We start from the raw sequence: 15305 nt of genomic DNA on the forward strand, positions 1-15305 counted from the left end.
TTTGGAACCATAAAGAGAGATTTTGTTGTGTGCATTCAAGTCGTTTCTGACTGATGATGACCCATCACAGGGTTTTCTTGTGCTGAGAGTGTGTGTCACCCAATGCATTTCCCTGCCAACCCTGATCTCCAGAACTGTAGTCCAGCGCACAAACCACTATACCTCTTTGGCTCTCCTGGAGAGATGACAAGAATCTAGTAAACCAACCACAAAGATGAAGAAAGGATAGATACGAACCTCAGTTTGTTTCTAGAAAGCAACTTTCCTTGCTAGTCTTTTTATGCTATTCATGTTTGCTCTTCATAAAACATACAGCTCTCTTTAAATCTGAGTTTCCTATTACAATACCTGGGTCAGGAGGATGGGACACTTTCCAAGTTCCCTTGTCATTTTGTAAATATTCCACCTTCCCTTTCACTCTCTTCCTTTGATGTTCCTGATATATACCTTTTTTACACTAATAATTTCCATTAGGATTTAAGACAAATACAGTGTATACCATTCTCGGTACAGAAATCCTTGATGCGGGTGTGTGCATGTGTCTTCAAGTCACATGTCAAATTTCAAGCTGTGGATGTCTGAATCCATGGATGTAAAATCCGCTAATAGGGAAGGCCAATTGTATTTTGAATACTCTTCCACAGAGCTCTAATGCTGTAGTTCAGGGGATTCTATGTACCCCATCAAACTCAAAATGCCAGGATTGCACAGGATGGAGTTGTGGGACTTACTATGTGGAGGCCCCCTGATTCCAAAATGCTTCCCAGTATAATGTGAAGGGACAAAGGTTACCAAAGCACTGGGCAAGAGAAGTGGATGATTTATGGTACAATTACATGCCCCTTTGCCCCTATTATTCTTCAGTGGCACTCCTCCACAGGAAAGGACAAACTGTATGGCTTAATATTCCCCTTCCTTTTTATTTAAGAAAAATCCTCTTGACTCTAAAGCACAAATGGACAAATACAGATTTAGATGTTAAGGAAACATTTTCAACCATTTCTCTCCTCCTTCCCTGAGCAGCCTTGCTGAGTCTTTCATATGGCTCCTGAAAAGAGCAAAGGAAATGTTCCAACTCAGTTTTCTTCGGTTCCCATTGTACGCCTGCTTCGTTTCCAGAGAAAGAGAAAAATGATAAAGGACCTCTGCAGAGAGCCTAGCTTCTGCAATTTTGCAGTGCTAAAAATGGAAATGCTAATTCTTGATCATAAATTAATCCCTTCCCCATCTCCACCCGCCCAGTCCCAATTTTCCAACGACAGGCAGCCCTTTCAGCCTTTGCCGTGTGGATGGGCAATACAGATTTTTTCCCCTGTCAGGCTCAACATTTTACTAGTTATTTCACTGATGCCTAATGGAGCTGTTCTTGGTCGTTTTAAAATGCAAAGCAGAATAGGCAATTAAATGAAAAAGAAGAGCCGGTGTGGTGTCATGGTTTGAGTGTAGGACTAGGACTTGGGGAGATCAGGACTCAAATTACCACTCAGCCGTGGAAAGCCTTTGGTGGCCATAGTGGAGGCTTTCCATGCCTGAGTGGTAGTTGGAATCCTGATCTCCCAGTTAGCCCCAGTCTCCCAGCCTTAGAGGAAGGCAAACATACTCTGAATTATTTTTGCCCTTCAAAAACCCCTAGGATAGGATTGGCATCGGTCAGAATTGATTTGGAGCCATGTAAATGTAAACAAAATACTGTAAAAGGTACACCTTCCAGAACTTATATTCATGTATGGTATACTGTCTTTTTTACTGATCCAAACAAGCACAGGCAGAGTTGATATAACAGCATGAAATAGTATATCCTTGGTTCCAGTATAAAGCCCAGGGAGATTTAGGAAACTCATCTCTCAGCTTCAACTATCATCCTCGTAACTGATGTAACAATAATGATCCTATATTTTAGGATGAAGGTAAGGATTGAGACAATGGCCTGTTACAGACTGCCAAAATAAAGCTGCTTCAGGTCTCTTTGGAGGTATGCTATTTAAATGATGCATGGGTCCTAAGAGTCCGGAGGTCGCGCCAAAGCCACAATCCATTCCTAAGCACTGGAGTGCAGCTTTGGTGCAGCTTCCGGATTCTTCGGATGCATGCATCATTTAAACAGCATACCTCCAAAGAGACCCGAAGCAGCTTTATTTTGGCAGTCTGTAACAGGCCATTGTGTGTATATGGAATACTGATGTGGTACAAAAATATTCATTTTTAACTGCAGTATGTGTTTCTATTTTATTATGTTTTATATGTGTTTTTAAATTTTAAATAGATAAAATTTTGGTTTAACCATGTCTTAACTTTTGCACTGAGAACTTTTTAGCCGTACTGTGCTTTTAAAAGGTTGTAGTAGTGTAGCAGTTTGAGCACTGGAGTACAACTCTGGAAACCAGGGTTCAAATCCCTGCTCGGCCGTGGAAACCCAATGGGCAAGTAACACTCTCACAACCTCAGAGGAAGGCAAACGCAAACCCCTTCTGAACCAATCTTGCTATGAAAACCTTAGAATAGGTTCACCTGAAAGTCATCCTAAGTTGGCAACGCTTGAAGTTGCACAAAACCACCACCACACTTTAGATCCTGTGCTGGAAGAAAAAACAGGATATAAAAATAAATATCGTACTAAAAAGAAATCTTGCTGCTAAGGAGTTCTATGTAATTCACAATTTTTCTAGTCATGATAATGCTGTAATCTGCATTCTAGACTGTTTATGAAAATAGCCCCCATTCCCATCCACCCCTTAATAGAATCCTGAGAATGGCATTACATTTTAAGCAATGGGCATGGACTGATTTACATCCCTCATTACTTCTCGTTGCTGCAAAATTTTGCACTCCCAACATTTTGTCCCTGTTTAACACACAGCTGTACCACATATTGGGCTGAAAAAGGACAGGTGTCATAACAGTGAGAGCATGATGTCTGTCAAAGCGTCCGCCATTCATTTTACATAGCAAATTAAAAGTACTGGCAGTGTTGAAAGGGGGGGGATAAAAAATCTGCTATGACTGCTGTTGCTGAGTCTGAGGGTTTAAGAGCCAAGTTCACCTAAGAAACAGACTCCTTGATGAAAAGGGCCAACAGCCAACATTCAAAATTTATGGCAACAGATCCCTGGAGATCTCTCAGACTTGCCCAGTACATGTAGTCTTAGGTCCTTTTTCTTCTCCTCCTCCTCCTCTTCATTTTAGGGCAAATTTAATTTGAAGGAAACCAGAGCGGAGAGTACTTCAGAGTGCAGTATTGGTCTACTGTGTTGATTAAACTGTCAGACACCATAAAAATTCATTACAACATAATTAAAACAGATGACACAATATGCGTGCCAGCTTTGAGAAGGAATGGCAAGGCAGCAATTGGGGGGGAAGAACCTGAGAATCTTAAAAACGTTTGGAAAACGCCAAATGTTTCTAATAGGGTTTTCTTGCCAGCTGCCTTCCATTATGCTTTGAAGCTGTATGCATCTTTGTTTATTTGCATTTGTCTCTCTCCTTATCACATACAGTGAATTAAAGTAAGTTCTCTATAGGACTGCTCCCAGTCCAAAGTCCTAAGCTCAAGCAGAAACTGAAATCTGCTTCTTAAAGATGCTTGCTTTGGCAAACCTCCAAGGGAATAGAGTTCCCTAAATAAGGAGCAGAAAATTGGGCCTCGATGAGTGACCTTACTCATACTTGTTTGAAGTATCCCTCTCACTCCTCAGCTATAGAAGTTCACAGAAGAAATGAGATACAACCATCACAAACAAAGATGCTTTGGGTCCATGGGATCTCATTACATTTTCTATATATTATAAGTGAAGGAGGTCTTGAAAGTTCTCAGAAGCATCCAAGGACCAAAGCAGATGATGCTGAAGTGCATGAGTGCCTTTCACGTTCACAATTTTAAGATGAATTGATAAGAGCCAGCATGGTGCAGTGGTTTGAGAACTGGACTATGATCTTGGAGACCTGGGTTCGAGTGCCCGCTTGGCCATGGAAACCCACCTAACTCTTTTCAGCTTAGAGAGGAAAAGGCAAACCCCCTCGTGAGAACATTTTGCCAACAAAATCCTGTGGCAGGTTCAACTTAGGATCACCCTAAGTCAGAAATTACTTGAAAACACATGAAAGCTACCTCCGCACTGCAGAAATAACATGGTTGGACACCACTTTAACTGCCATGGCTCAATATTACAGAATTCTGGGAACTGTAGTTGGTTGTGGCATGGCTCAACACTAGGGAAGAGCTTTGCTCTGGTGCCACAACCAACTACAATTCCCAAAATTCCACAGCATTGAGCCATGGCAGTTAAAATGGTGTCAAACCAGATTATCTCTGCAATGCAGAGGAAGCCACAGCCCAAAAACTGAAGGGTCGGGAAGAGAATCAGGATCAAGGCTGTGCCATGTGGAGTGCTTAAGAGGTGATCTTTTCCCTACTATCGCTGGCCCCAATTAAAAACACTTTCCTAAAGCGTTTGATCCAGAAGAGAAGTTTCCGTCTCAGGATGAATACAGAAGAGTGTGTGTGTGTGTTTGCGGGGTTGTTATTAGGGTGAGCAACAGGAGAAGAAAAAAGGGTTCAGCTCCCCCTCTGCAAAAGCCAAGGCTCTGATCCAGATCTGGCTCCCTTCCCACATCCTGCTTTTGCCATTTCAGTGCTTTTAAAAAAAGCAATGAACATCAGACATTGGGTGGTATAGAAACCTTTAACAAAGAAATATGCAAAAAGGCATTTCGCATCCTAGCTAGCTTTGCTCTAAGGGGACTTGAACTGGGGAGTTCAAGATTTGTGGATGTTGTTGTCTTAGCAACTAATTCACTAACCTCCTCCCACCTCTCAGCTTGGAAGGAATATTAACACTAAGGGGAGAGAGAAAGGGAAACAAACAAAGGATGGGGGAACAGTTTCCCACCATGGAAGAGAGAAATAGAGCTCATGCTTTCTCCCTCTAGTTGTCTCTCTGCCTGTTTTGTGGAAAGCCTACTGAATTCGCAACAGGCTTTATTACATAGGTCCACAACCCACTGCAGAAATAATCCCGTTTGAGACCACTTTAACTGCCCTGGCTCAGTGTTAGGGAATCCTGGAAGTTGTAGCTTGTCTTGGCACCAAAGCTCTCCGGCAGAGGCGGCCAAATCTCTCACAAAACTACTGTTCCCAGACTTCCCTAGCGTTGAGCCAAGGCGTTAAAGCGGTCTCAAACTGGATTATTCCTCACGTGTGTTTTGGGCCCTTGTGAGTGTCATGTACAGCTTGACTTATGGGGCCGACATACCTTCCTATTGGGGAACCAAACCATTGCTTGAGCTGCTAGAAGTACTGATAGGATGCAAATGGGGACCACGTTGTCCCCTATGAGTCTGTCCCGGGTTTTGAAATCCTCTGAGAAAAAGCCCTCTTCTCTGTTTCAATATCCTTAGAAGTACTGTACATCTAATAAGACAAAGAAAGAGACTCTTCTCAGGGGCTGCTTCCATTCCTAAATAAGTTAAACTGCACCTTCCTTGCTATTCTTCCACAGGCAGAAACCTTTCTGTTTCAAGAGAACCCTTAAGAGCTGATGGCTCAGGGTAAATGGACATTTTCACAATGTGATGTATTGTTTATATTGGTTGTTTTCCCCCCCTTTTTAACTGGCATGCTTTTAACTGTTTCTAATTCTATGGATTGTTTAGTTGTATCTGAATTCCTGTAGGTGTTTTCTTCCAAAGCTGTATCTGTTTTGACTTCTGCAAACTGTCTTGTGTGGCGGAGAGTGGGAAGAGTTTCATTTCGTACCCAAACACACGCATTCGCCCACCCAGCCACCCCCGCAAATCTCCCTCAAGGCTTTTAAAACCCTCCAAGTGGTGATAGTGTGCGTGTGTGTGTGTGTGATAGCACACTCTCTGGCCACGTGAATGCTGAGCGAGGGCTCCAGCAGCAACCAAGCGGGAAGCCAGCCACAAGATTCATGCAGAGCCAAGAGAACAAAGCCAAGATTGCTTGCATGTTCCTGAAGAAACAGCTCCAGGAGGAGTCCTCCAAGCTCCAATTGAAAGGAAAGATGCCTTTCAGCTCCAAATGTTGATTGAGCATATGAATTATGTTTCGGAGTAAGAGGCGTTTTAGTGCCTCTTAAAACACACCCACACCTACAAGCATGCGATCTGTGGTCCTTTTCCTGGTGCCGTTAAAAAGAAAGTTCATGAAACTGGGAATGTATGCTAACTTCTAAGTAACCTAAGTCAAACCTAGTTGAACCTGGGTCTTGGTTTTTCCAACTCCACTATTCACCATGCTGGCTCCTTCTGGTCCAAGTTTCTGGACCTTGAACACGGCCTGAGATGGACAGGCCCTTAAATGTCTAAGAAGAACATGTGCGAACTGGATTAACTACAGGAAACCCAAGACAGTTCCTAGGAAGCTTTATCAACCTGCATTTCTCTTGAACTAGTCCAATGTTATTGGCAAAACATGACACATAAACTAAAACCAGGTAGCAACTGTGGCCTACCTGTCTCCAAAACCCTCCAGTTCTATTTTAAGTTGAGCTTTCGTTATTACAGAGACATATCAAGCAGAAAGAAAAGCAATCAGAGGCTGGAAGCAAAAGCCTGAATTTATTGTGGCAATCAAGTCACATGAATGCCAAATATATGCAACAAAAGCCATCCAGGATCCAAATCTCATGTTTCAGATCAAAGGATGACAATTTTGCAAAGAAAATCCCGTTCCTGGAGTGTGACAGAGCACTGCCACATGGCCACTCAATCTGAGCTAAGAAAAATGACAGCCAAACACTGACTATAAGACCATGATGTTGTGAATCAACAACAGGCTTTAGCAGCAAAATGCTTAAGCTATTGAAAATTGAAATGTTTCAGTTTCAAATGTCTATGCCTCACATTATCCCTTGGATCCATAAAATGAGGAGGATACTATACAGGGTTGCTATGAAGTATTATTTTTATTAGTGCTAACAACGCAGCTACAGAGTGTAGACCTCCCTGTTCAAAACAAAGTGGTGAACCTGTTACATTCATTAGAATAAAAAACAGATGTCAGTTGCATACTTCTGGCTTACAATAACTTTCCATCATCTCCTTCAGTGGCGATCCATGGTATTTAATATGGTATGTCAGCCTTACACTTGTTGCCAGTTCAAAATAAAATTAGTTATGCTCTAAAGCACAAACTGTTGGGCCACATTCGTGCATCCTTCTCTCACAACAGGTCCTTGCAATGCTGTGTAGCTAACACTGAAAGGAAAACAAAGTTTATTTCACAGCATGGATTCACAATCACATCGTTGTTTGAGAACAATAAGGGCTTTTCAGGCCACTGCATTGTAAGAGCTAGACAATATCCACTTGTCCGGTGATCAGGACCAAGGAGAAAGCTGTCCATCACAATAAATGTATGTATTTGTTCGGAATGCAAATTGTGACTGAACAAAAGTTTCAGAGACAGGATATGCCAATTTAGTATGCTAGTGTAACCCTTCTAACCAGAAACAGATGACATGCACGTCATGGGCCACATGCGATCCACCAAAGCCATCTGATCCCCTCAAATATTCTGCTATCGCCACAAAAATCACATCACTGCCACCAAAACCAGCCAGCCACCACAGATAAGACTGCCACAGTCCATACTCAAGCACCGCAAAAAAATATCATTACTGCGGTTTTCTTCCTGCTTCTCCTTGTTTTCTCTGCTTCTTTCCAGCTTCTATGGACAACCATCACAGAGTTGTGCTGCACAACACAGAACCAGGGTAACTGCTGCCAAACTTCAGTGGCTGCATCTAAATTTTGGTGGCAACCACAGCCATATGCCCCTGATGGGCTCTGGGGGCCAGTGTATGCTCCTGATCATGGGAAGTTGCTCACTAAAGAAAATAGCTGCCCAAATTAATTCAACAAAGGACCTCTGGGGCTTATTGTGTATTACATATTAAGTAGGGAATGTGGCCCTCGGAAATATGAGTTCCACTATCACCCTGTGAACCACAACATTAAAACATCTGGCAAGACGTTCTACCATAGAAATCGTCAACTTTCAAAAATATGTTTGCAAAGTAACAATAATACGTCGGAAAGGGAAAGTTTCTGCACATAGTACGCATGCCTTCTTCCATCAAGGCTCATATCTGTACTTGAAAGGTCCTGAAAGACTGTGTCCATGGATAAGAGCAGAAAAACGCCGTGGTTTTTGAAACATGACTCTGTGAAGCTCAGGAAACAGGAGACTAATCTCAGTGAAACAAAGCAAAGTGGCAGCAACATTCCCACCAAACACACAATGATTACTGCTTACACGCCACAACCCTCCCCCCTCCATCCAACCAATAATAAACCCAGCATTTTCAAGCAACCATGCCATGTGTACACCAAGCGGGAGATTAATGACTCACTTGCTGCACATCAGCTTAATCAAATTTCCCACTTGCCAAATGTCAGAGATAGGAAAGGATAATTACAGAGACTACAGAAGCAGCCCAGGAGGAAGAGGGGGAGATTTTACTAACTACTAGTCCAATGAGATCAAATGCAACTATGTCAGTGTAAGTTCTCCCTGTACTCTGGTTTTTAAAAAAACACATCCCAAGCCTGCCAAACAGAAGGCTAGTTTTAAAAGGATTTTTAAAACCCCCAGATAGAATGGGAAAAGGCAGGAAATTAACTCAGAAATTCATCTCATGAAAGCGACTGTCATTTTGAGTGGGCTTAACTATCCCACTACCTCTTCCTGCTTTTACGCAACCAACAAGTATTTTCATTCGGAATATAACATATTCCTCTTTTCAGAAGAAGATTAAACTCTGAGTCTTCCATCTCTCAAAAAGGCATAATGTTCATGTAGGATAAAAAGCCATTTCACTACTGGTAGCGTTCACTGCTTTTCCTTCCAAAATTCCCAGAAGCCCTGGAAGGGAAAACAGTTTTATCTGAAGCAAGCAGCAAACACTATAATGAAATGTACAGACTTGGCACTATCTGTTTTGCACCTGAAGAAATGCGTCGTAGGAAAAACAGATCCCTATTTAGAGCTTTGTATTTTAAAAGTGGATAAACCACAATGTGAAACCTCAAAGCACACAGATGGTCTGGAGGCGTACTGGAGAAAGGTGCCACCTTAACAAGCCTTGGCTGAAAAAGCATGCCATGTGGGAAGCTCTGATCCCTTTAAACAGGCTTTGGATAGACACCGCACATGCTTAAAAGCAGCTCAAGACGGTGACAGTGTTCAGTACAATGATATTTAAGACATAATAAGCACCAACCATTATACTTTTGTAACTTGCACTTGTTGCTCTGGACATAGAAATCATGCCATATAAATCCAAAGTGCTAAGATTTGTATTTTTACTTACTCATATTGGGAGTCCTAGACCAGAAGGCCTTTCAAAGGGGCTTCAAATGGTAAGTTAAATATAACACATATTTGTTTAACAGTATTCTTTAAAAACAACTTAGAAGTAGAATTAATTGTTAAGTGTCACCTGTATAGGACGAGAGGGCACTGAGGCAGGCACACATGTAGAACCAATGAAGATGGCCCAGACACCTGGCAGCTTTTGTGAGGAAGCCTCCCAATATGTTCAGAGAGCTGATGCCAAAGTTGTCCTCCAATCTCTTCTCCATGGTGGGCAGACCTAGAAGTCTATAAACAAAAGACAGAGCTGATCTTCATGAAAGATGAAGGAAACCCTCCCTCCCTCGCATACACACCTTCCGCACATAAAAAAATTACAAGGCTCACAGACTACATACACAGCAGCAGGGGAACAGTACTCATGGCTCATCGCTAAATTCATCCTTAAGAAATCATAGAGAATTATCCCAATGGTACCTTGGAGCTCAACTTTAGTTTGGCCCAAAGAAGGCCATTTTGTGAGTTATATCAGGTGATGTTCAAATACATGATTGAGCAACTACACGATGAGACACCGTCAGTCAATCCTCCACTGCAGTTACCCACACAAGCTTAGAAAGCTGCCTCCTTGGCATCTGTTTGCTGCCAGCCAGCAGCTTTCATGTATGAGAACAGTAAGCCCAGAAACAAGCCCACAGTTGGCGACACTACCGCTTCCAAAAATACCCAACGCAAGCAAACCTGCACTCCCAGCAAACAGTGCTGATCCAATTATTTTTTAAAAGGTGCAATGTGTAGGGCTCGCTATTTTGCAAAGGTTCACTGCTGCAGAGGCAGCAGTCAGCCAGTTTCACTTAGGTATACAAAGCGTCAACAAATCCAGCCCATTTGCTAAGCAGGTAGAACTAAATGGCACTGTTTGCTTGTTTGCACTGCCTGGCACCAGCCAAGAAACATCAAGGAAGCAGGAGGTGAGAAGCTCCGATGAAGAGCCAATGAGAGGCTTCTCCAGCAGCCATCCACTTTGCTCTGAAGAAGGACACATATCACATTATTATTGGTCAGACAAATGGGGAGCCTTCTGACTGTTCTTGGTCAAAGGAAACAGATGCTTGCAGATGGAGATAAAACAGCAAAAGTTCCAGTCCTCAGGCTCTACTGAGAAGGAAATCCCAATAAACACAGTGACCATGCACAGCACATGGAAATTAACAAGGCAATCCTATGATATTCAATGGTACAGCTAAGGTTGGAGCTTTATAAAGATTCCCAAAGACTTTATACTTGTGTCTTGAGTATGAACAGGACTGACTCTCTGCAGGACCTGTTTCTCAAATTTACCTCCAACATTGGGCATGCCAGACGCCAATGCAAGCCTCACTGTGTTCTCTACTACATAGGAGCCTGTACAAAGGAAGGAGACAAGCTGGATTCCAAGGAAAGATCTTCTTTGAATTGCAAATGGACATTACACTTCCTTGACTTTGAGGTGCCAGCCTGCAGATAGCCCTCCCTACCATCTGAACTAGGACCAGAAACAGAAAATGCAGGCTTATGACTAACATCTTCATTTCTTTCCCTCCTGTTTGCCTGATGAAGAAGCCAGTGCGACTTTGAAATCTTGCAACATGTAGCTGTGCGTTTTGCTTGTCCCAATGACAACTGTTTAGATGTTACTGGATTTGCTATATGGCCAACACAGCTACCCCTAGATGCTATGTGACTTGATATGAATGGAAAGTGAATCTCAGAGGCCCTGCAACACTGCAGAGGACTGATACACTTCCATTTGTACTGGAAGCCATTATTCTGTAAGACGTCTTCGCAGTATGCAGCCTTATGTTAACCAAGGCATGCTCAGTTTACCTGTCTCATAACAGCTACAGGGATGAGATCAGCCGATGCACAGCATGTGATTCCATCCTCACGCAGGAGTCAATTCTGCTGTGTAAATCTTTAGTAAAACATCTTACAGTCACAAGCTCAAAGTTCAGATCTGTCAGCTACCAACACAGAAGTGTGTTTGCATACAACAAGGAATAACGTTTGGATCAAGAAGTTGCTAAACAGGATGTTCCTCTGGTATAACAGCAACACAGACAAAGGTGGGGTGAAGTGGGCAATATTAGTATTTAAGCAGGTGTTACTTTTAAAGATGTTGACCTTTAAAAGAGAGGCCTTTCTACAAGGGATGAAAGTTTAAGCACTCTCATAAGGCAATGTTTTTGTTGTGACTACACACGCTTTTGGGGGGGAAAGGGGTCTTTTTTCTTTAATGAAAAATGTTCGGTTCTCAACATAATGGAGTAAAAAAATGTGATACGGGCAAATGCTGAAAACAAGAAAAGAACTGCGCATCAAGAAGAAAACAAGGAAGGAACTGCAAAGTAACATTTTCCTATGTGAAGTCGAAGGCTTTCATGGCCGGCATTCATAGTTCTTTGTGGGGTTTTGGGGTTATGTGGCCATGCTCTAGAAGAGTTTATTCCTGACGTTTCGCCAGCATCTGTGGCTGGCATCTGCAGAGCAATTCCGGCGAAGCGTCAGGAATAAACTCTTCTAGAACATTAACACATAGTCCAAAAAACCCACAAAAAACTAACATTTTCCTGTTAGATTTCAGAACAAAAGAGTGTCAAATGTGGGAATGCCTTTGATTGTCGCATGCATCTAATGGACTGGACAGGGTCCTAAAGCTTATGCAATAGTCAGGCTTATCTTTCTTGTCACAAGACTTGTCACTGTTTTTAATGCATTTAGCATGTTTGCTTCCTTTCTTAAATAGCAAGCGATAAGATTGGGATCCAAGGGAGGTGTTTTTAACCCTTCCCTGATGAAATCCAAAGGAAGCCAAAGGGATTAATAACTTCAGATGCGAGCTGGAAATTCATTGGGTTCCTGCATGTGTTGTGGGGTTTGCTGTGCATTAGGAACAGCTATTTAAAGTGTGTCAGTGGTTGGCCTATACCTGACTATCCAAGCAACATGAGGATTAAATAGCTGACCCTAACAGACATAAATGAAGAGCTGCTTTTAATATCGCAATTTGACCCTAACCGTTGTACTCAGCGCTGCTAAATATGTTCAATGAAAGATAGTTACACTCAGCTTTCAAAATATGAAGCATATGAAGCATTCACACACTATAAAGTAATTTAGTGGAAGATAAGAAACCTTTTTGAGGACTGAGAAGTACGTAGGTCTCCTCCAAGAGAAATAAAATTCTAACCAGTTTAATTTACACCAACGGATTAAATTGACTCATTTCGATGCATACGACCTTTTAAAAGCTTGCATCCAATGTCTGAACGCCTTTAGATAGATGCTCACAGTTCAAACACTTATTCCGGCCCATTTCACCAACTCTAGGTGTTTTTTCCCTGTTGTTATTGCTTAACACCTTCTTTCACAACTGCTAAGCTCTTGATCAAACAAATATGGTTAACTGTTACAGTGCACAAAGGACAAGACACCAAATCCTTAAGCGAGGGATTTAGCGGCATTAGTGAAAACGTCCCATCACATTAGAAGGTGCCTAGCAAAACCAAAATAGGGGGTTTTATGGTTTTCAGTGCCCATTGAAAAGGTTACTCATCCAGCTAACAACTTCATTTTTAAAGGATATCACATCATTTCCAGCATTTCTGATGCGTGAAGTTCTCTCTCAATTACAAAGGGAGCCGTACTTGTCACACTCAAAATGTCTACTTGCAGAGATACAAAAACAAACGGCAATGAATGGAACTTGGCCCCTATGGTTCTGTGACTCACAGTTCAGATGTAGAGAGATCATGTGGGACTTTGAGACTAACTGAAAGAAAGAAATTGACAGCATGAGCTTTCGTAGACTTCAGCCTGTTTCCTCAGATGCATTTATTGCCTGCATTTCCTCAGATGCACAGTTCAGAGTGAATAGGGAGCCCAGAGTAGCAACTCATGCAGATACACAGCAGGCAGCCTCACCGAGGAAATCTGCTGCATCTGTGCATCAAGAGTGGATGAATGGCCCAATCCTCCCTCAGAAAACCTGCTTCCTATAGAGGCCAACTAGGTATTGTCAAACCTAAGTTGCATCCGCACTGCTGTTTGACACCGCTTTAACTGCCATGACTCTATGCTACAGAATCCTGGGATTTGTTGTTTGGTGAGGCAGCAGACCTCTCTGACAGACCAGGCTGAATACCTCACTAAAGTACAAATCCCAGGATTCCACAGGATGGAGTCATGACAGTTAAACTGGTGTCAAACTGCTTTATTTCTGCAGTGTGGAAGAGCTGCTAGTGCAGCAATAAGTTAACATGGAGACAGAGTGGACAATTTGTTTAAGGCTGACATACTTCAGATCCTACAGACAGCATACAGAAAAGATGATCCAAAGCCAAGACTTTTTCAGAATAAGCTCCCAAACAAGCTGACTTTTGGGTTGCCCCAGCACTAACCAGGCCTCAGATAAGGCAAATCCATCTCTTCCCATTGATACCCATGGGGACTAACAATCAATATCCTTTAACATTTCTATGGGGCATGAACAGATTCACGAACAACACTGAAAAAAGGATGCCTTCATTCCGCTCTAGAGAATCATGGATGTTTTGAACCAACAAGAACTGAAGATTATACCCTGCCTAAACGCTACCAAGGAACCTGTCAGGAAGGTAACGCAAAACAATTCGGAAGGCGACAAATTGGTTGTCTAGTGAGAGAACAATCCAAGCCCATTCTCGCTCAGACCTAGAGCCAGATTTAACACAAGCTCCCTCTGCGCAAGGATTAATTGTAGGGTGACACGGAGAGAGGAGGAACTCAGAGGCTATAATGGGTAGAGGAGTGAGCAACCACTCGCACATCAGAGACAAACTCTAATGTTCAAGTGGCTCAATATCCTGTCCTTAAAACGAAGCCACAATGCACATGGAGCGTATTAAACTACACTTCCCTACTTTCCAAAGCTATAGCTGTGTTAATCAGTAGAATCAATCTGTAAAGAGATCTCGGAGCACCTTTGAGACCTTTCAGTTAAAGAAAGAAGTTGGCAGCAGGAGCTTTCCTAAACCTAAGTCTACTTCCTCAGATGCTTTTTACTTCCCTTATTGGTATTCAATTGTAAACAAGACTCTCAGCCTACCTGCCAACTGTGTTCGCTGAAGATACGTTAGGAGGTTCAAGTCTAGACCAAGACCATTTGCTGCCTGAGGCAAGAGACAACATGGGACCAACACCCCATTCACCCAACTCTTTACCCCAATATGAACCAACAGAAATAACGTAAAGACGAAGGCTTTCATGGATGGCATCCAGAGTGTTTTGTGGGTTTTTCAGGCTATGAGGCCATGTTCTATAAGAGTATGGCGACTCTATGGCGAACCTATCCTTGGGTTTTCTGGGCAGGATTTGTCCAAAGAGGGCTTGCCTTTGTCTTCCCCTGAGAATAAGAGCGTGGGACTGGTTGTTGTTGTTGTGTGCCTTCGGGTCCTTTCCAACTTACGGCAAGCCTAAGCTGTACCTATAATGGGTTTTATAGGTTTTTTAGTAGTGTGGAGTTGCTCCTGTTGAAACAATAATGGAGTATCAAAGTTTCAAAAAGTATTAAACTATGGTTGTTGGTGGTGTGCGCTTTCAAGTCGTTTTTTTGGCTCATGGCAATCCTATTGAAGGGTTTTCTTGGCAAGGTTTGATCAGAGGTGGTTTGCATTTGTGGTCCTCTGAGGCTAATTCCTTGACTTTGGTCTCCGTTCTGGTCAGTGTTTGAGCCAAAGTATGGGAACTCTTTCAGAGCCAGCAAGGCAGAGTGGCTTGACCTTTGGACCATGACTCTGGAGACCAGGGTTCGATTCCCAGCTCGGCCATAGAGTTCCACTGGGAGCCCTGGATCGCCATAAAGGTAAGTCACACTCTCTCAGCCAGACGGCCAATGGCAAACGCCCTCTGAACAAAGCTGGCCATGAAAACCCTGTGACAGTTGTGTCTT

General features: G+C 42.7%; 1 protein-coding gene across 6 annotated transcripts in view; it reads right to left on the reverse strand.

Annotated features, from left to right (window-relative positions):
* Nucleotides 1-15305, reverse strand: part of KIAA0319L (KIAA0319 like) — a 51773-nt gene that overhangs the window by 34867 nt on the left and 1601 nt on the right. For 3 of the 6 annotated variants that reach the window (XM_089479556.1, XM_089479554.1, XM_089479553.1), the window contains one exon: nucleotides 9465-9625. In XM_089479556.1, the coding sequence (XP_089335682.1) occupies nucleotides 9465-9606 (142 nt within the window). In that variant the 5' untranslated portion in view covers nucleotides 9607-9625. Of the gene's footprint in view, nucleotides 1-9464; nucleotides 9626-9735; nucleotides 10080-15305 lie in introns of those variants that run through there. The other 3 variants (XM_089479555.1, XM_089479552.1, XM_089479558.1) reach the window with 3 other exon arrangements.

This window comes from Sceloporus occidentalis, unplaced genomic scaffold, assembly GCF_023333645.1.
Source record: "Sceloporus occidentalis isolate IW3139 unplaced genomic scaffold, rSceOcc1.0.p SCAF_13, whole genome shotgun sequence".
Lineage (NCBI taxonomy): Eukaryota > Metazoa > Chordata > Lepidosauria > Squamata > Phrynosomatidae > Sceloporus > Sceloporus occidentalis.